An 18,498-nucleotide genomic window follows, 5' to 3' on the forward strand; every position below is an offset into this window, starting at 1 on the left:
TCAGTAGCTTATCGGAACACCAAGACCATCATCCATCATTGCCTGCCGACACACTTGAAGAATCCAGGTTCGTTATATCGTGAATGCCCAAGGACCTTCATTTCTACGAATCAAATAACCTTTCTCGGGGCAGCACGGCAAGGCATCCTCACCGTTGTCGACCGGCTCACCGGGCGTCCACACACACACACACACCAACCCGTCGGTACCAAACGTACGGCCAGGCTGACTTCCTACACGGCACGCCTTCCTGCACGCTGCGGACCATGGAGCATTCTCCGACGCTTCTTGGCGATGCATGTCCAAACCTTAGTTTTGTTTGCTTGTCTCCGCTGCGCTGCTAACAGCCCCTCGTCCCCGCGGTAACTCTTTTACAGGGTGTCGAGTTTCCACCAGGGAGCGGAGCAACTAACCCGCCTCCCCATTCCGTTTTGTTCATTTTATTTGGCATCATTCTTTCTCTTTCCGTGTTTCTTCCAATTCTCCTGCAATCTGCATAGTTGACATTGCTCTCTGAAACCCGGTCTTCTGTATTCGCCCGTCATGCACGTCTCATTGTGGCCTGACCTCACACTAGGGCAGGTAACAAAAACAAGAACAAAACAAAAGAATTAGCCTGGCACACCGACTAAAACGGTCAAGAGCAGGGCTCAGAAGATGCTCAACAGTGCAGAAACCCCCCTCTCCCTGGGTTTGAGGGTTAGAAAGTTCTGCCTGGTCCCAGCCAACCAACCCGCCCCGCAGCACGCATTGATCGGTATCGTACGAGTCGACAACACTTGCAACTCACCCACACAAACACTGCTGGTTACTGGTTCAAGTCGAATGACTTAGGGGGCTCCTACCCCGTAGGCAACGAGTTGTCCGACCCTTGAGGAGTGATCTATCACATTGCTCCACCCCCCGGCTAGAGTTAGATTGCCATTGCCGCCCAACCCCAGGGGCTCAACATGCATGCCTGCCGAGGTTGACAGGTCATATTGAGCCAGTGGCACCGATTGTCACACTGGCCAGCGTCAAAACTCACAACCGACAGAGGGACGACGAGTAGTATCGGTGGAGCGTTGTGTGTGTGTGTGTGTGTGTGTGTGTATATATATAATAAATATTTTTGATATTTATATCCTCTCACTATTAGTATCGACCCCGAGAGCTCGCAAAGCTGTCTAAGAAAAGCAATGTCGTTGTTGTATTTTCAACCCAGGACGCCGTATTAATGCCGCTTGGTCCTGTTACAAAGGAACCGCAAAGAATGTGTTTTTCCCCTTACATGCCAATGAATGCTGCTTGTGTCATTCGCACACATAGGCCCACGACTCACGTAGCAGCCCTGCGCAAGTAAGAACCAAACAAACATTCGACCAGTCTCAGAGACAAGACAACTACGCGTCCGAGTAGTACTGGTCGTCGTAGTTCTGCGAGTATGGCGCATGAGGGGCACCATGCCAGCCACCGCCGACAACAGATTCGCGCGAACCCCACGGGTTGGCGTCCCGCATACGGCGATCGCGCTCAAACTCGGCCCAGCGCTTCATCGTAATCTTGCTGCTGTCAAACTCGCCCTCGTACTCGAGACCAGCCTTCTTGGTCTTCTCGCCATCCGTCTTTCGAGTCTCACCCCACGAGAAGTCGTCAAATTTCCAGAAAGCATACGTGGGCAGGACAAAGTTCCAGATTGGCAGAGCGAGGAGGTAGATAAGCATCCACAGGACGTAGGACCAGGAGTGCGCAGTGATGATAATGAGGGCACCAGGTAGGCCGAGAATGAGACCAAGCAGAACCAAGGGAATAATCTGTGGTTCGGGTGAAATAATCGAGATGACAACTAGAGTCGAAATGTCAGCTTCTATGACCATTTAATGCTTGCAGACAGGAGAAGTACTTACCGACGTAGATGGTGAAAGCCAGAGCCGCAGGAAGGACAAGGGTACCAATCAGTTCGATGGCGACAACGAACTGCATACTGAAGCAGAAAGTACCACACAGATCCTTGACAAGAACGAGTTCCATGAGGTTGTGAATAGTCGAGTTGATCCAGCGACGGCGCTGGGACAGCAGGACCTTGAACTCGTCAGGAACGGTAGTTTTGCACACGGCCTGAGGGACGAACACCTGCTTGCGCTTCGGGAAGGTGCGCAGCATGAGTGTTGTGAGGTATCGATCCTCTCCGAGCAGAAGCAAGTTCTTCTCGTGCAGTGTCTCGACAACGTTCTCAGAGTAGTGCTCAACAATGTCGGGGTTGGCGAGAATTGGAACCCAATAGTTCTGACCACCCTTGGGGGCCTTGATGCGGTACATGCAGAAACAGCCGGGTAAACAAGTGACACCACCAAAGACGGACTCGAATGACTTGGCCAGGTGATGTGAGATGAAGTACTCAAACACTTGGATAGCCGTCACCCAGCTGGCTTTCTTGTTGGCGATCTTGGTCTCGCCACAGAGGCCCATGATGGCAGGGTCCTTAACCATGGCATTCAGCATGTGCGTCAGACTGTCGGGGAAGACCTTGGTATCGGCGTCAACCATGAGAACAGTTTCGTAGAAATCGGGCGATATTCCGGTGACCTTCCAGAGACCGTTGAACATCTCGAACTCGAGCTCAGTCATGCGCTCGTCGAACATGACCTTCTGGAGGAACGACATGAGAATGACTTGACTGTCGCGCTTGCCGCGGTTACCAGGCTTCGACTTGGTCGCCTCGTCAGGCGTGCCACACTTGATGACAAGCATCATGGGGACACGCTGCTGCTTCTCCACAGGAATGCGCGAGGAATGTCCATAGTCGTAGAAACCGGCATAGATCTTGGCCATGTTGTGGCGCTTGGCGCCACTGGCCACTGCAACATAAGAGAATGCTTCAACCTCCTCAGGTGGCATGGTGTGGTCCTTCATCATGCCCAGACAGATTTCGGGTGTCGTCATGGTCTCACCAGCTCCCTTGATCATACCATCGCAAATAACGAGGATGACCTTGTGGCTGTTCGGGTAGTCTGTCATGGCGATGGAGTCGAGAGTAGTACGAAGACCCATTTCTCCTTCCGAGTAGGCAGTGACAAGGCAGATGGAATGAATCAGAGGGAAACCGAAAGGCTGGTAGTCAGCTGGAGGCTGGGGCACCACGGCCTCGTGGATGAAGCCAGAAGGGCCATAGCTGTCAAGCGTTGGGGGACACCAGTGCCGCTAACATAGGCGTCAGACTTGACTATGCTCGACTTGCTGTCGTTTGCCTGTCTGTACAGGGAACCCGGGTGGAGAAGAGGCCCGCTAGAGGCCTGGCTTGCCATGGTCGTCGGAGCAGCGCGACGAGTATTCCTATCGGCGCCATAAACGGTAGAGAAGCGTGAGGTTGTGGGTAAGAAAGTGCTGGCGCGCTTGCTTGTGCGATCGGAACCACCGGCGCTGCTGCCAACATCGCCAGTAATACGGGGAGGGGCGCGGTAGATGTCTTCGCTCCAATCTTCAATCTGCTTGTTGCGCTTCTTCTTGTCGGATGTCTGAGAAGTCTTCGGTGCAGCATACTTGCGGCTGAGGAACCATTGAAAAATAACTGCCAGACCAAATCTGGCACCAACGACGGAGAGAATGAGCACCAGTGACACAATGAGAACGACCTGAGATGCGATGCAGCCAACTGTCGAAGTATCAACAGTGCCGACCTTGATGATTTCCTCGAAGCACTCGGCCATGAGCTTGTCGTCGGTAGACTGCAAAGCGCGCGTGACATCACGACCCCGTAGGGCTTGGTTGGTGGGGTGATCCTTGTTACGGAGGTTCTTCCAGCGTTCAGGAATCGTGACCTGTGTCTCGTCGAACCATTTGAGCAAGTCAAGATCGAGAACGTTCCCGGAATAAACAACGAGGTTGCGGCTAGAGTTCTTCAGATCATCCCAATCGAAGTAGACCGATGCCGTCTGCTTGAGATCGAGGTAGAAGGTATCGCGGGAGTTTTGAGTGGTGTGGCAAGAGTATCCCGTATAGTACGGCCAGGTGTAGTTTGGCGTGGAGGAGCCATCCTGGTTGAAGGCTGTACAGGGGAAGTACCAGGCCATCTCGTCCGGGTCCTGGTCGTTGCGCGGGATACTGGAGCCCTCTGCAAGCTTGATCTGGCCCTTGCACTTGCCGTTGACGTTCTGGAACATGAAACTGCCATCTGTGCCTCCGTACTTGACGGGGAGATCGTATAGGACGTTCAGGAATGACCCATCCTGCCGAAGCGGGATGCCATCGGCGGGCGGGTGGCCGGATCTGGTGAGGTCGTACGCGGTGCCGTGAAAGATCATGTATCCGCCGCCAACTTCGTTGGCGTGAAGGCGCACACTGGGCTGCGCGCAGACCGTCTGCGTGAATCCAAAGGTGAGGTAGCCAACAATGGTCATGATGAGGAGAATGATGCTGATCAGACCCATCTTCTCCCTCCACGCCCTGCGCTTAGCCTTGGAGCGGAAGCCGCAACAGTTGAGAATGAAGTCCGGGCACCACAATGTGACGATTGCGCAATAAACGTTCCAGGCGCTTGGGGGTGAAATCACCTCCTGCGGACCTTGCCGCTTGCTCTTCTTGCCAGACTTGGAGATCTTGCCATTGGCAACACTTGAGCGGCGACGACGCTTGGCCTCATGAGTCGCAGCCTTCGCCTTGGGCTTCTCGGAGTCATGGCGGGGGGCTCTGGGTGGCGAGACATCGGAGGTGCTGTGCAGGGTGGTTGCGCCGCCAGAGACTTCCGTGGTGCCTTCATAGTCCTCGTAGAGAGGGTCGTTGCCTGTTGACGACGGGAGAGTCGCCATCTTGGCTGCGTGCTTGCGATAGTGGTAGTTTGGGTGGTCTTTGTCGATTCTGTTCCTCTCCGGGCGGATGAGACTCCTCTTGCGCGACGGGCCTCCAGCAGAGGCTGCGTGGGTATTCATTGTTGGTGAAAGAGGTTGGCTCTCTGTGTTTCCATGATTAGAACTCCGTATGGTCTCGGCGAAGGAGGTTCCTGAAGGCGCACGGTGGTGTCCCGGTCTCCCTGACCCAACTACGGGTTGGTAGCCACCAGTTTCGACATCATTAGGCCGCTGGTGTCGGGTTGGTGATTGACGATATGAGCTTTGGTCGTAGGGCTGTCGCGCCCCAGGCCGATTGGGGAGGGACATGTTTCTGTCGAGAGGAACGGGCAGGTTAGCAACGCAGTTTCCTGGACCACGAGGTTTGGAGCCAGCAGCGCAGCACGGCGAGGAATTACAGCTCGTGCAACCCAAGCAGTGCTGAAGGAAGCGTGCCAGACCAGGAGCGAATGCCTTAAGGATGAGGATGGAGGCTTGGGAGGATACGTACAAGGAAGCCGCTCAGGGCCAGGTTTGCTATGTCTCAGACGAGGACGGGCGAAACGCGTGCCGCACGGGGGGCGGGCGGTGCTGGGCTCGGGTGCGTGCCAGCTGGGGAAGAAAACGAAGTGGACGAGGCAGGCAGGGGAGAATGACGATGTGGACAGCGGATACGAAGAGGACGGGGCGGCTGGGGAAAACGAGTGTACTCTGCGCCGTAGGTCGACACGGCGGCGGAGACGAGGAGCGGATGAGCGAGAGACTGACAAAACAAACAGCCTCACAGCGACAGTGGCAGCAGCGACAGGCAGGCAGGCAGGCAGAGCGAGCGTTGGCGATGCAACCTTGGGAGGGAACGTGCGAAGACGGGCGCCAGGTTAGGGGAGGAGAGGAGAGCCACCCAGGAAATTTGGGGGCGTCTGTGTTGTTTGGAGGGCAACCGCTGGTCAATCAAGGCACGGCGGCAGCGCCAACCACCCCTGCTCCACACCACGGCCGCGCTACCACGGAGCACTCATTAACTCAGGCACGGAGGATCCTCCAGCAGCTCGTCCAGGGCCGGCCTTTCATGGACAGTCCAGCATCCTCTACGGCGCCCGCCATGCGGCTCAGTGCATTGCGTACGCATGTAGGCGAGCGTGCCGCAAAGATAGTCCTTTAGCGTGCATTTGCCCTGGGCCACAGTCCTTCACAAGCTCCGCGAGGTAAATTGTCTGGCGTTTGAGCACCATTCCTACTTACTCCGAGGCTCTGAGTGGCGACTATCTGGGTCAAGGTACGCTATGCGTGAGACTGCTGCTGCAGGCCAGCGCGAGGCTGGACAGCCTCGCTTCTCACAACTCTGGAGGTTGGGGTTTTCCCTGCACATCACAGCGACTCTGTGGCCGAACATTCAATTCGAGCTTCAAGGCGGCCAGGGGGTTGAATAGTGGACGTGCAGATGCCTACTGTTGATATTCTTGACTGTTTCTCTCCAAGCTCAACAGAGGAATCTGCCCTGGGATAGGAGGATCGACAGGCGCTCGCCTGGCCCGTTGCAGCCGCACACACACTAGCCCCTCAGAGGCGGCCAGCAGCTCGGCCGCACACGGGGAGACAAGACTGGGAGGCTGAGGCACTGTGCTCGCTGGGCTTCTTGGCAGCCCCAATGAAGAAAACCCGGCGCGGCTGGCGCCTCCTGAACGTCTGCCGGGTTCTCGCCCTCGATCTATTTTGGTGAGGCGCGGCCAGGGACGCTCCTCCGCTCGCAGGGCATACCATGACGTGGGGGCATGAAGTTGCCATGTCTCTGAAGAAAAGACTTCGGGGCCAGCTCGACGGGTAAGCCTCGAGCCCTGGCCTGTTTGCGGGCTTCGTGTTGGAACTCTCGCATGCAAATCCCTTGTGTTATGCACATACAGTATGCCCAGCTGGGTCGCTGAGCGCCGACCTGCCTGCCGATCACACGCTAGAACCAAACAAGGTGCGCGCGCAACGTTGGCGTGAGAAAGGGGGCCGGCGGGTGGTGCGATGCTCATTGAGCAGCATGGTGGGATTTCCTGTTTGGGAGCGAGGCGGCCTTCGGTCCAATGGCCATTTCCGATCTCGTGATGGGTTGTGGAGCTGCGCTTGACGAGATTTTTTCTCGTGTTGGAAAAGGGATGGCCTGCTGGACCCCTGGCCACCGCCTCCGCTGATTCGCCCATGGTCTTTCGAGAACCCGAACTAGGCTGGGGGGACTGCCCAGAGGTTACCTGCGCTCAGGATTCCAAAGGCCAGCGGCCCTGGGGGCAAGCAAGGTCGCAACGTGTACTAACCAGGGAATGACTGAGCATCATGCAACCAGCATGTCGCACGGGCAGGGCATGCCACCAGCCCAGGATTGCGAAACCCCACACGCATGGATGGCATCCCTGCCAACGACGTAATCAATCGTGCGCTATCCCACGCACAGCACGACGCTGAGTGAGGTGGTGTTGGCGTTGGCCTGACGACAAAAGTTGTGTGCATGTACCTGCAGCCAGGCAGACACGGCTGCTCGAGGACTTCACCTCCTTGGGCTGCCGACCAGCGCCTCATGACACCATACTCTCTCGTTGATGACAAGGTTGCTGCGTGGAGTGCTGGCCACCGACGGACGTTTGTGTGTCTGCGAGATGCTGAGACATTTGTTTTTGTGCCGTGACTCTGCCTGAAGGTGGCAGGCGCGCCTGCTTTGTTCTCGGCATCCCCAATCTGCATTCCATCGCGTGGTCGTTACAGATTCGGCTCCAGGCCTCGGTGGCTGCTCCGCGCCAGTCCTTTGTTCACTTTAGCGTAACGGGCGTCGTTCCCAGTCTTTCGACGAGGCGCACTTTTTGGATTCCGGAAAGTCTCTGGAATGCTGCTGAGCGCGTGATGCGAATGGGCACCAGCACGCGCCGTCTTTGTGAAAAGCAGCGGTTTATATACTCGCATGATATGCCATCGAGCCGCCAGTCTGGGAAGTCATGAATGCAGCGACGCCTGAGCTGATGTCCAAGAATATAGGCCCGATTGTGGCTCCCTCATGTTTGGTAGCTGTTCCCACTCGAAGGCATACTCGAATCACAGGTCCCCAGCCTCCACACAAAGTACTAAACCGAAGTTTCAACATGGCAGGTTCTCGGAAACTTAGTGTCAGGGTCGCGGCACAGTCCAAACGCCAGATGCTGATCTGCCGAGGGCTCGGCGGCACAGACCAGTTAAAGGTCGACAGGACGGCTTTTGATATTGATCGCCGCGCAGCCTTCTCGTCCAGTTGCGGTCTTGAATGCATTGATTGAGATTTCGCCGAATATCGTGACTTGCAAGGCCTCAGGCTGTAAATGCACCCATTCATTTAACCACCATCGGAGTTTGCAGGGTTTGTTTCGGTGCTTCCTCCTCGGAATACCAGCAAGGGTCTCCGGTGCATTGGATCCCCGGAGCCCAGATGGCCCTGATGCATACTCAACCTCGTATCCCATTCGATGGGTCCACGGCTCGGGGGTTGGTAAGCGCAATGAGGCGCGAGGTGTATCACAGATTTATCTGAAATGCCACGATGGCAGAAGGTGCTCGGCCTGGTGGTGTTAGGCGACGCAATAACAGAAGCGAGCTCAGGTTTGTCTGGCGCATTTTGTGCTTCGACCTCGAGGCATTCAACGCGAGCCTCTGCTTGCGACAGACGCTGGCTGGTCTCTGTTGGCGCCTGGTACGGGGGGTTTTGAGGTCTTGTCGGCGACTTTTGACCGGCAGACATGGGCCATGACGGTCGCAATTCAGACACCCATGGTTGTGGAGAGCTGGCTGGCAGGGAGGGTCGCCTCCCTGCAACCTTGTGAGGTCTTGTCGTAAAGGCCATCCCAGTGCACATCACGCCGGGGATGTGGTCCCTTGTACCAGACCTGGATGCTCTCACAGCACATCGTGAAGCTCACCTCATTGGGGAACTGGATCTGCGGTTATGGGCTGATGCTCTTCAGCAGTCGGCCAAGTACCTTCCAAGGTTATGGTAGCTTGCGATCAGGCACTACGTAGTACAAGACGCTGTCCACTTTGTACCCACGCGTTGCCCACTGCGCTGGTCCTGTCGTCTACCAGGTGCTGTGTTGAACCCCACTGCGGCTGTCAATGCATTCCCCAAGTTGACAAGTTCGGTGGAAGCTTCCGCCCCACTGTCCCACTGAAATTGCAAAGTGAAGGGCAAGCCACGGGAAGCCGGATGCAGAGATGGTTAGACAGAAGTATTAATAGCAATGAACCTGCGCGAGACGAGTTTTACCATCCCCGAATGTTGGGCACTTATCTCGTCTGGTTCGAAGACGATGTCATGGTCCAACCGCAGCAGTCGAGAGGCCAAACGCTTGGCTTTAGGACGGCACAAATACACACTCGGCAGACCTCAGCCGAAGCCATCGTTGCCAAGGCGATACTGCGTATTCAACCACTGTCCTGGCACATCCTAGCGATTGGGTTGACATCGGAAGCATGGCACACAGCGTGAACCCGCCCAGCCTCGTCGATTGCGATAGGAATTGATATCAGGGAATGGGGATGCCCGCTCTGGTGCTAGGCGCCGCAGGCGCCGCGTAGGAGCAACTCGGGCGTTGAGTACGGACGGCCTGGCAATCCAAGGCTGCATGGTGAAACATTGATATGCCAAGAACTCTACCTGTGTTGCAACAGGCTTGGGGTTCATGGTCGTGAATCCTGATTTGATGCCGTGCTTGTTATTGTTCTGGTCGAAACGGATCTGGTGCTCCTGGTGAGAGGTGACTAGCACAGCGGACAGTTCTGCTACGTGTGGTCGGCATCGAGAATCCAACACTCCGGGATTTGGTGCGCCTGCCAAACCGATTCGCACCACCAGACCGGCCGAGATTGGCCACAAAGGGTTCTCTTATGTGCGTCAAAGAGCTGAAACATCCCCTGCCATCAATTATCCTGTGCAGCAATAACGTCATGGCTGGCTGGAGCCGGGCAGGCTGCCTGCTAGCGCATATGATGGCAGTCAAATTCTTGAGTGAGACGTGTAAGTCGGACGAGGCTTCCCCGAAGTCTTCACAGCACCACGTGAACGCTTCTGCATTTTGGCGAACCCAGAGTTCAGGTTATTGGAATGCGACCAGCACTACCAGGAGCTAAATTAGCGTGCGGCGGGAGCTTTCTTCGAGTGGAGCAGCACACCGATCATTTGGCGCATGAGTTAGATGAACAGTGTTCGAGAGAGCGGTTGCGAGGATGCTGGTGGTCCACACCAACCCACCCAGCTGAATGCTGTTTCTGCCTAGGCCTGTGCGTTTCGGGAACTCTGCCAGCGAGGAAGCTTCTGTGTGCATGTCATGCCCCTGGTTGCGAGCTGCCGGGACTGGCGCCTTCGTCCTTTTGTGCAAGATGGCGCCTGGAGCCCTTCTGATATCTCAAACCGCCACAGGAGTGGCGCTTGGACCCTCGTCGAGGCATTACGGCTGTTGTGGCAGGCCCCGCTGGATCGTCCATGGTCCTGGGGAGTTGCTGGTAACGTTCCCAACATGGCAGTAGGCCAAGAACGACTGCAGGAACACGATGGACAGGCTGCTGTGAAGGACCGGGCCCCGGCCACTTGAGCCGCTGCGATGTGAGATCGACGGGGCCACGGCCTCCTGCGGGCGCCAACACGGGCAGGTCGGAGTGGGCGGGGGAGCCGGGTAAGGCGGACACGAGGGAGGGACGTGGGATGCGTCGGTTTGGGTGGCCGGCTGGCCTACGAGAGACCTGTTGCAATGCGATGGGCGGGAGGTGACTTGGACTGACTGACTAGCTCACAGACAGCAGATATGTGCCTGCCTGCCTGCCTGCCTTACGCCTGGCCAAGCCATGGGAGCTCCAGCTCATCGTCCCTGCCGACTCCAATCACTAAACAAATCCCCCCAGCCAATTTCCCGCCTGCCAGCGTCTACGCTACCTTGGCCAGCTGGCGTTGTGTCCTAGACAAAAGCACGCTGGTTTGCCTCGAGGGACTGCCACCCAACAACGACGGCATCGTGAGCGGCTGCGCGCAGTGCCATTGTCATTATAGCCAGCATCATTCTCAACGCCATCCCCATCATTGTTTGCATCGCCTGCTGCAGGGCCGCTCGCTGTCACGCATCTCCCACAAAGGGCGAGCGAGCCAAGCAACCCGCCAGAGTCCCAGCCAGCTCGCCAGCGCCGACAGTTCGTGGGCCGCACCGCCTCCGAGTTGACCGCCAACCCTGGCCCCAGTCTTGGCCCCCCTCCTTCGGCCCCTGTCTTTGTGCCCTTCCGCGCCTCTGTTTCTTGACGGAGCCCGGCTCTTGCGTCAGTCCATAGACTTATTCGTGTTTGATCTAGTGATACCCTCCCACCCCAGTTTTTCCCAAGCCCTTTATTGCCGCTCGCCGCCGGTCCCTGCACATTCTCTCACCCCACGGCCTTTGCTTGTGTACTTCCGACAAGTCCAGCACCTGCTCCTCGTTCTGTCGCCTCTCAGTCCCGCCCATTGGGGTACAGCATATCACCGTCTGCTGGCTGCCAAACACCGCTGTGGCCCGCCGTTTCGCAGCATCTCCCGCACAAAGAGGTTCGCAGGGGCCTTTTCAACAGGTCCCACCGAGCTCGCTCAGGGTCAAGCAAGCACCTGGTGTGGACAACGGAACGGCAACGCAGGACCATCAGTCGTCCTGACACCTAGCCATGGCTTCAGTCACGGCCAATTCGCCGCCCGCGACTGCAGCTTCTCCATCGTCTCCCGTCCGCTCTTTGCACAGGAAGCCCGTCAGCCCTCCCCGCGCGATCCCCAACAACATGCCAGGCAACATCCGCATGGCCCCAGTCTCGCCAGTCCGACTCAACTTCCAGCCAGACAGCCGGGCGCTAGGATCCGATCCCAGTTTCCAACAACAACGAGTTTCCATGTATCTAGACGATCATATTCACGATGCCAGCGACGCCCCGGTCACGAGTCAGCAACCACAAGCGAGGGCGCCATCACATGCGCACTCGTCTACTCTCCCGAAGCAGCGACAGGCCCCACGTGTTGAGCTCGAAAAGACCCTGCCTCCGGGCTCCGAACATTCAGATATCCCCGGCCAGATTGGGAAATCCACGGCGAGCACGGTGAATGGTCAGGGTGCTGGTGAGCAAGATAGGCTCAGCAGAGAGTCTGACACAACCTCGACATCCCAAGTAGAAACTTCTCAAGCTTCTTCGGTGGAGACGAGCCACAGCTCCGTCTCGGCAGGTCCTCAGGAGAAGAGTGGCAGCCAGACAGGCTCATTAAAAGATCCGATACTGGAGGAGGTATCAGTGCCTCAGCTCCAGTATCACCACCAAGCATTTATGCCGCGGGTGGCCAGTGTGCCGTTGGAAATGCATTCGCGCAACTCGTCCAACACGGATCTCGGAGACCCAGGCATCAACCGCCACCTGACGCCCAATTCCAATATCCGCAGAAGCTCCATGCCACGACCGCAATCATCTTATTCTCTGCTCTCTGATGGAGGTCCTCGCGGCAAGTCACCTCTAGCAGCTCGTCGATCGCCAGACGTAAGGCCACAGTCGTATGCAGAACTTCTCAACGTGCCGTATCCACAGCCAGCTCCGGCACCGATCACATTCGACAACTCACAATTGCGCAACAATGTCGGCACGAATGCTTCTTTACTTAGCGCACAAAAGACACTCGAGATGTACAGACAAAACGTCAAGAAGACAAACGACTTCTCCATCCAGTACTCCTTCGCAGTGTTCTTGATTTCGACCGCGCAAGAGCAGGGGCTGAGCCGGTCAGAACCTGCGAGACGCAAGGGGTCGGCCAAGCCTGACACTCCAGAAATCGCCGAATCATCGCCGACCGAGCTTGTGCGAGAGGCAAAGGCCATTCTCACCAAGCTTGCGAGCGCTGGATATCCTTTCGCCCAGTACTACCTGGCTGATGGCTACGCGTCCGGCATATTCAATAAGGGTAAGGAGGATCCGAACTCCGCATTCCCGCTGTTTGTGCTCGCGGCCAAGCACGGCCACGCGGAGTCAGCCTACCGTGCGGGCTTGTGCTATGAATTTGGATGGGGCTGCCGTTCAGATCCCACCAAGGCGATTCAGTTCTTGAGGACAGCTGCCTCCAAGAACCACCCAGGTGCCATGACACGTCTCGGTAAGGCCTGCTTGTCTGGAGATTTGGGAGAATCTCGCTACAGGGAGGGTTTGAAATGGTTGAAACGTGCATCAGAGGCGGCGGACACGATCTACAATGCCGCACCCTACCATCTCGGCACTCTGTACGAGACGGGCTATGGCGAAGACATCTTCAAGGACGAGGGCTACGCTGCCGAGCTTTTCACTCAGGCTGCTGAGCTTGGCCACCCAGAGGCTAGTTTCCGCATGGGCGATGCTTATGAGCATGGGACGCTCAGCTGCCCGCGGGATCCTGCGCTCAGCGTCCATTTCTACACAGGCGCAGCCGATCGTGGCCACCCCGGAGCGATGATGGGGCTGTGCGCATGGTACATGGTTGGCGCCGAGCCTGTGCTGGAGAAGGACGAAGAGGAAGCGTACGAGTGGGCACGGAGATCTGCAGAACTTGGTACGTGTGCTCTTGTCACTACTGACATGACCCCATGGAGACAGAGTATGCCAGAGTTGCTAACCTCAACATCTCGCCTTAGGTTTTGTCAAAGCACAGTACGCTGTCGGTTATTTTACGGAAATGGGCATCGGCTGCCGACGTGATATTCTAGAAGCCAATGTCTGGTACGTCAAGGCTGCCGACGCTGGAGATGAGAGAGCCAAGCAGAGACTGGCCGTGATTCGCGAGGCTGTCAGTGGAGGCGGTCCTCGCGGAGTTCCTATGGATGTTGCTCCTCCGCGCAACGCAAAGATGAAGAAAAACCAATCCAAGGACGATAAAGACTGCATCGTAATGTAATTGTTCAACGGGGGCCGATGGGAGAGCAGAATTCAAGGGTTTCGGCGCAGGCACCTTTGCTTCATGGTATCAGGTTGTGGTTTGGGTTTGGCAGGTACACCGAAGCGCTTCGCACTTTGTTGGTGCTGGTCGTGCGACCATGCAGCACGCATACGCATTCTTGGAAACTCTGAGGGCTGAGGGAGGAGCTTGTCGACTTTTCTATCTTTTTTTTCTTCACTGCTGGGATATCAGGAGGTCATGGGAAAAGGTGCATTTTGTCTCGAGTTTTGCCCCCCTTCATTCGCACCTGCATCGCATCGCTCGAGCTTTCATCAACTGCATCAGCCATCGTAATCGCATCATCGAAAAATTGACGTAATGACCAGAACGGTTCTTTGGCACGTGAATTTGTGACGTGAATACAACTACTGGCCATCTTGTAGTGCCAAGATTATCAAAAGACCAAGACCCCGATTTTGCAGAATTACGCGGATGGGGACTGCTCTTTCACGACGCAAATACTCCACGTATTAAAACTCAGCAACAAAGGGAATCAATAACTTGAAGGGCAGGTCGAAGATGCGTAAGGGAAAAGGGAAGGTTGTCCGCGGCGACAGCTAATGCGGCAATGTGTCAAGCAAGTTGTGTTGACAGAGACATCCGATTACCCTACTTTTGGGACATCAGGAAGTGCACATAAGACCATGACTATTTACGCCAGCATGTCAGAGTGTGGGATGATTATACTTTATATACGCTATGCCATGCAGAGCAGTAGAATGGACAATGCCAGAAACAACAAGTCAGTGTTCTTTGTGCGTTGCAAGTGAGTATGGCTGAGTGCAAGAACCCCCGGACTGATTATGAGGACGAACAAGCAAAAGAAACCCAAGAACGCCTCCCATCGTAACCTCGTGACCATAGCTCGTAAGAAAAGAGACTTTTTGCGATGCGCTCGTCTCAGTGAAAACAGGGCAATGTCATTCCCCCCCATCCATTTACTCTCATCAGCATCATGAAGAACTCCTCTTCGACTCAACTTCCTCCCCTAGCTCGCCGGGGCGTTTGGGGTCGACCATGGCCGAGTATCTTTCGTCACCCCATCTTGCGCCAATGGTAACCCATACATGCTTGCTTGGACCACTGTGGACCGTCTCACGACAGCCCGTCCATTGCTGCCGATGTTCACGGGACATCCGGCTATTTCCGATACCACCGTTCATCACCCATTCGCGGATAATGCCCCGGATGAACTCAATCTTCTGGCGAAAGTGATTCGCCGCGGGGATACCTTGAAGCATTGGGTTGATTTCAGGCCGCTTACGCGTCGTGTTGCGGACAGGTCGGACTGCAGGCTTGGTCGCGAAATTGAGAAGTGTCTGCAAAGGGTACGACAGAACGGCACGGTCATCCAGCGCAGACTCGTCCAGCTCGCCGGTTGCTGCAAGCTTCTCTGCTGCCTCTTGGGGAAGGTGCCAGAAGTGGCACCACGTCCCTTCGGCATCAAGAACGATCTTCGTGTGATCAGGGAAATTGAACTGGGAGTGACCGTCTGCGAAAACCCAGCAACCGACATCACCGATGCGCTGGTAGAATGTCACTACATCGCTCGGCGGCATCGACTGCACTGCGTCTGTCTTCGGTGCGTGGATAGAGCCAGAATCCTCAGATACCTCTTGATCCCGACCATATGCCATCATGTAATTCGCAAACTTCTTCCATAGAATAAGAAGCTCACGCTTCCGATAGTCGTAGATGTCTCGCCCAACTGGCACTTTGCTGGGCGTGCCATCCTCGTTGATCGTGATTCTGAATTGTGAGGGGTTGACAAACACGGTCGATATGCCTCCTGCACCGTTGTTTTCGTAGAACTGAACCGAATTGGCCATGGGCACAATCTGATGGCGATCCGGGTAGCCAGGATCGTGCCGGCGTGCGCAATGTTGTTCAGCCTCGCGCACGAGAATGCACGAGGGTGGGAGAGTCACCGTTTTGCCCCCCCTCGCGCTCCCCGGGATGCTCCGGAGGACGCACCCAACACCTCCGTCGTTGAGGATATAACCGAGGCCAAACTTGTTGGAGTAGTCGACCCATTTCACGACAATATGAGGTGAGGAAGGTGGTGGGCTCTTGCCCATGACGGCCATGGAGCGAGAGTTTAGGGCTCTCTCCAGCTCGGCCTGCAGTCGCGACAGGCGCTCAAGTACAATGTCTGGCTTTGTTGTCGGGACTGACATTCTGCGCTCGTCCGGACCAAACAAAGTTCCCAATGGTGGCTCTGCAGGAAGCGCCCCAGATTGCTGTGATGGCTCCGGAATGGCCCTAATACGTTCAGTGCTCGAGCTCTTCTCCTCGATTACAGGAAAGACATTGTTGGAGACACCATCCAGGGTCCTCGTGCGAGTCTCAATTGGTCTAGAACGCGAGGCCGATGTCCTGACGGTCGGTTTTGAAGCCGGCTTGGCCAGGACGTCATTCGCAGTAGAGCTCGTGTTGAGCTCCCGTCTTGCACGAGTGCGGAGACTTCCAGCTGTCACGGCAGGCGCCGTTGGTTCTTCCGCCATCGTTTGCGAGCGCAAGGCGGTGTTTGTCTTCGCGGGCTTGTTCTGAGCTCTTTGTTGGGCCGCAAAGCTTTGGGGAGGTGCACGAAGGAGGCCAGATGGACCGTCGTGCACCGCTGCGGAGGTCTCCCCATGGCGGACGGACGCCTGCATAGGACCAACAATGGGACCATCGAGGAGCCTCTGCTCCCTCCTCACTTCGTCAAAGGGCCTATAAACAATGCCTTCGGCCAGGGGGATGATGGGAGTCAGGCCTGCCTTCTCCTCAAGGGCCATTTCTCTCCACGTGCTTTTAGGCGTGGGCCTCTCACCAGCCCACGGACCGACCTCGCATGCTCTGCACATATCCTTGAGTATCCGCAGGTTGTATGATGCCATTTGAGGTGTCAGCTCGGTCGCATAGAAACGTTCCGCATCCGGAGGGTAGTCGCGCAGCTTGGGAGTGATCTCTTCGGGTGTCGGAATGTGGCCAGAGAGGAAGAAGTCGTGCTGAACAATAACATCAGGCTCTGGGCGGTGGTCTGGCTCTTCGAGCATGGACGCCACCAAGTCTTTGGCTTCTTGCGAGATATACTTGTTTGATGTCTCTGGCGTTGGCCACTCGTAATCACGGTTTCTTGCTCGCCTGTAAATCTCGTCGGTTGTGGACGACTGGAAGGGAGGCTTCGAAGTCAGCATGGCAAACCTAGTGTGAATGGGTTAGCGGCTACACTTTCATTTTAAGCGTTGACGTAGGCAAGACATGGTACGCACATGATGATGCCCAAACTCCAGAGATCGACCATGTGGTCATGGCCTTTCTTGCCCTTTTCGAGAATTTCAGGGGCAATGTAGTTTGGAGTGCCGCAGAGCGTGGTGCGGCGGATTGTCTGCATATCCTTGCCTGTCACGAGCAATGCGGCCAGCCCAAAGTCGCCGATCTTGGCATTCATCTGCCGGTCGAGGAAGATGTTGCCCATTTTCAGGTCTCGGTGAATGATGCCTTTGCTGTGCATATATCTAATCGCACCAGCAATTTGAATGGAGTAGAATCGCACTTCGGGCTCGGTCAGGCCCTTTCGACGCTTGACCATATCCATAAGGGATCCGTTCGGGCACAGCTCGAGCACGAGGTACGTGCAGGCATCCGCCGAGAATGCTCTCAGGAAGTGCACAATGTTCTGGTGCCTCATCTTGGAGTGAATCTGGAGCTCGGTTTGGAACTGGACGACGGTTGAGTCAGCAATGGCGATTCATCATCATGAACAGTGAGTGAGCGGACGGACCTTCTGCTCCATTTTTGGGGCCATTTTGCTTCGGACGATTTTGAGGGCGTAACGCTTCTTATTGAGATAGCCTTCATAACAAATGGCAAACCCGCCTTTGCCGAGCATCTTGCCAACCTGGTAAGAGGCTCCATCCTTGCGGTCTGAGCTGGGAGGCTCGTAGACAATGGGCGGAGGCGGAGGCGGGTGCTCCTTGTCCTTCTGGGTCTGCTTGGACGCCAGGGCTGCTTTGACCTTTGCGGCGGTCTCCTGTGCTTTGGGTGGGCGCTGGACGTTGACGTCGCGGGGAGTTAACGCGTCAGAATCAAGACCGTGCTTTGCCGCCGAGACTCTGTCCGCCATCTGGAAAACAAAGGTAGCGGGCAGCCGAGCGGGCTGTGATGGGCTAAACTTTCGAGTGGTGGACGACGACGGGATGATCAGGTCATGTATATAAATAGAGCCGACGTCTAGAGAGGAGGGCTGGCGTGTCAGTGTCCATGTACCAGAGGCGCGGCGGTAGTAGTCTTGACAGGCGGTCGTTGAAGATGCTGCTCAGGGACCAACGGACCATAAAAGACAATAGCAAGCCTAAATATCGAGTGTTGTGGATGTGGTAGGGACGACAACAACTTCCATACGGCCAGTCGCGGTGTCGGTAGGGGTGAGTGGCTTTGGCGAGAGGATGCTCATGAGGCCACAAGCCTGGGTGTCGTTTGCCGGTGAGGGCTTGTGATGGGCGCAGAGGCGAGGGTCGTTGTAGCTTGAAGAACAACAAATCCTGGAGCTGCGACTGCTGAGCAACAACTTTGAGATGGGGATTCTCCAGCGCGCGCACACACACACGACTGCCATGCCATGCCAAACACGCAACGAATCAGGGGCCACCAGTCGGTGTGGGGCGCGTTGCTCCGGAGCAACGGCGGGTCAACCCCTGCTGGTGCCTGCCCTGTGGACTGCGACTGCGGGCGGGACCTGGCCGAGCCAAGCTCCGTCGGCCGCCG

General features: G+C 56.2%; 4 protein-coding genes across 4 annotated transcripts; 1 reads left to right on the forward strand and 3 right to left on the reverse strand.

The window, feature by feature from the left end:
• Nucleotides 1-1,087: 1,087 nt before the first annotated feature.
• On the reverse strand, nt 1,088-5,293 carry B0I36DRAFT_318182 (chitin synthase-domain-containing protein). Its single transcript, XM_046153257.1, is given in 6 exon segments — nt 1,088-1,825; nt 1,887-3,180; nt 3,204-4,927; nt 4,949-4,975; nt 4,988-5,014; nt 5,033-5,293. The coding sequence occupies 6 exon segments, from the start codon at nt 5,130-5,132 to the stop codon at nt 1,383-1,385; spliced, it is 3,615 nt and encodes a 1,204-aa protein (XP_046015455.1). The 5' UTR covers nt 5,133-5,293; the 3' UTR covers nt 1,088-1,382.
• Nucleotides 5,294-8,142: 2,849 nt separating this feature from the next.
• Nucleotides 8,143-8,646, reverse strand: B0I36DRAFT_347158 (uncharacterized protein; the record flags this gene model as incomplete). Its single annotated transcript, XM_046156538.1, has 1 exon — nt 8,143-8,646. One exon carries the CDS (start codon nt 8,644-8,646, stop codon nt 8,143-8,145), a length of 504 nt encoding a protein of 167 aa, XP_046015456.1.
• A 2,507-nt stretch (nt 8,647-11,153) lies between these two features.
• Nucleotides 11,154-14,075, forward strand: B0I36DRAFT_429504 (uncharacterized protein). The gene is made up of 2 exons (XM_046162501.1): nt 11,154-13,365; nt 13,448-14,075. Exons 1-2 carry the CDS (start codon nt 11,478-11,480, stop codon nt 13,705-13,707), a joined length of 2,148 nt encoding a protein of 715 aa, XP_046015457.1. The 5' UTR covers nt 11,154-11,477; the 3' UTR covers nt 13,708-14,075.
• A 627-nt stretch (nt 14,076-14,702) lies between these two features.
• Nucleotides 14,703-17,857, reverse strand: B0I36DRAFT_360748 (kinase-like domain-containing protein; the record flags this gene model as incomplete). Its single annotated transcript, XM_046158371.1, has 3 exons — nt 14,703-16,935; nt 17,004-17,452; nt 17,516-17,857. 3 exons carry the CDS (start codon nt 17,855-17,857, stop codon nt 14,703-14,705), a joined length of 3,024 nt encoding a protein of 1,007 aa, XP_046015458.1.
• Nucleotides 17,858-18,498: the final 641 nt, after the last annotated feature.

This window comes from Microdochium trichocladiopsis (genome assembly GCF_020744255.1).
Source record: "Microdochium trichocladiopsis strain MPI-CAGE-CH-0230 chromosome Unknown B0I36scaffold_3, whole genome shotgun sequence".
Classification (NCBI taxonomy): domain Eukaryota; kingdom Fungi; phylum Ascomycota; class Sordariomycetes; order Xylariales; family Microdochiaceae; genus Microdochium; species Microdochium trichocladiopsis.

What these genes read in the sequence shown, in the direction of transcription:
- B0I36DRAFT_318182 (XM_046153257.1), bottom strand. Translation starts at nt 5,132, where the DNA reads ATGTCCCTCCCCAATCGGCCTGGGGCGCGACAGCCCTACGACCAAAGC. An exon ending in GGCTTTCACCATCTACGTCG is followed by an intron (nt 1,826 to 1,886) that starts GTAAGTACTTCT and finishes TTTCGACTCTAG; the next exon opens with TTGTCATCTCGATTATTTCA.
- B0I36DRAFT_429504 (XM_046162501.1), top strand. Translation starts at nt 11,478, where the DNA reads ATGGCTTCAGTCACGGCCAATTCGCCGCCCGCGACTGCAGCTTCTCCA. An exon ending in ACGGAGATCTGCAGAACTTG is followed by an intron (nt 13,366 to 13,447) that starts GTACGTGTGCTC and finishes ATCTCGCCTTAG; the next exon opens with GTTTTGTCAAAGCACAGTAC.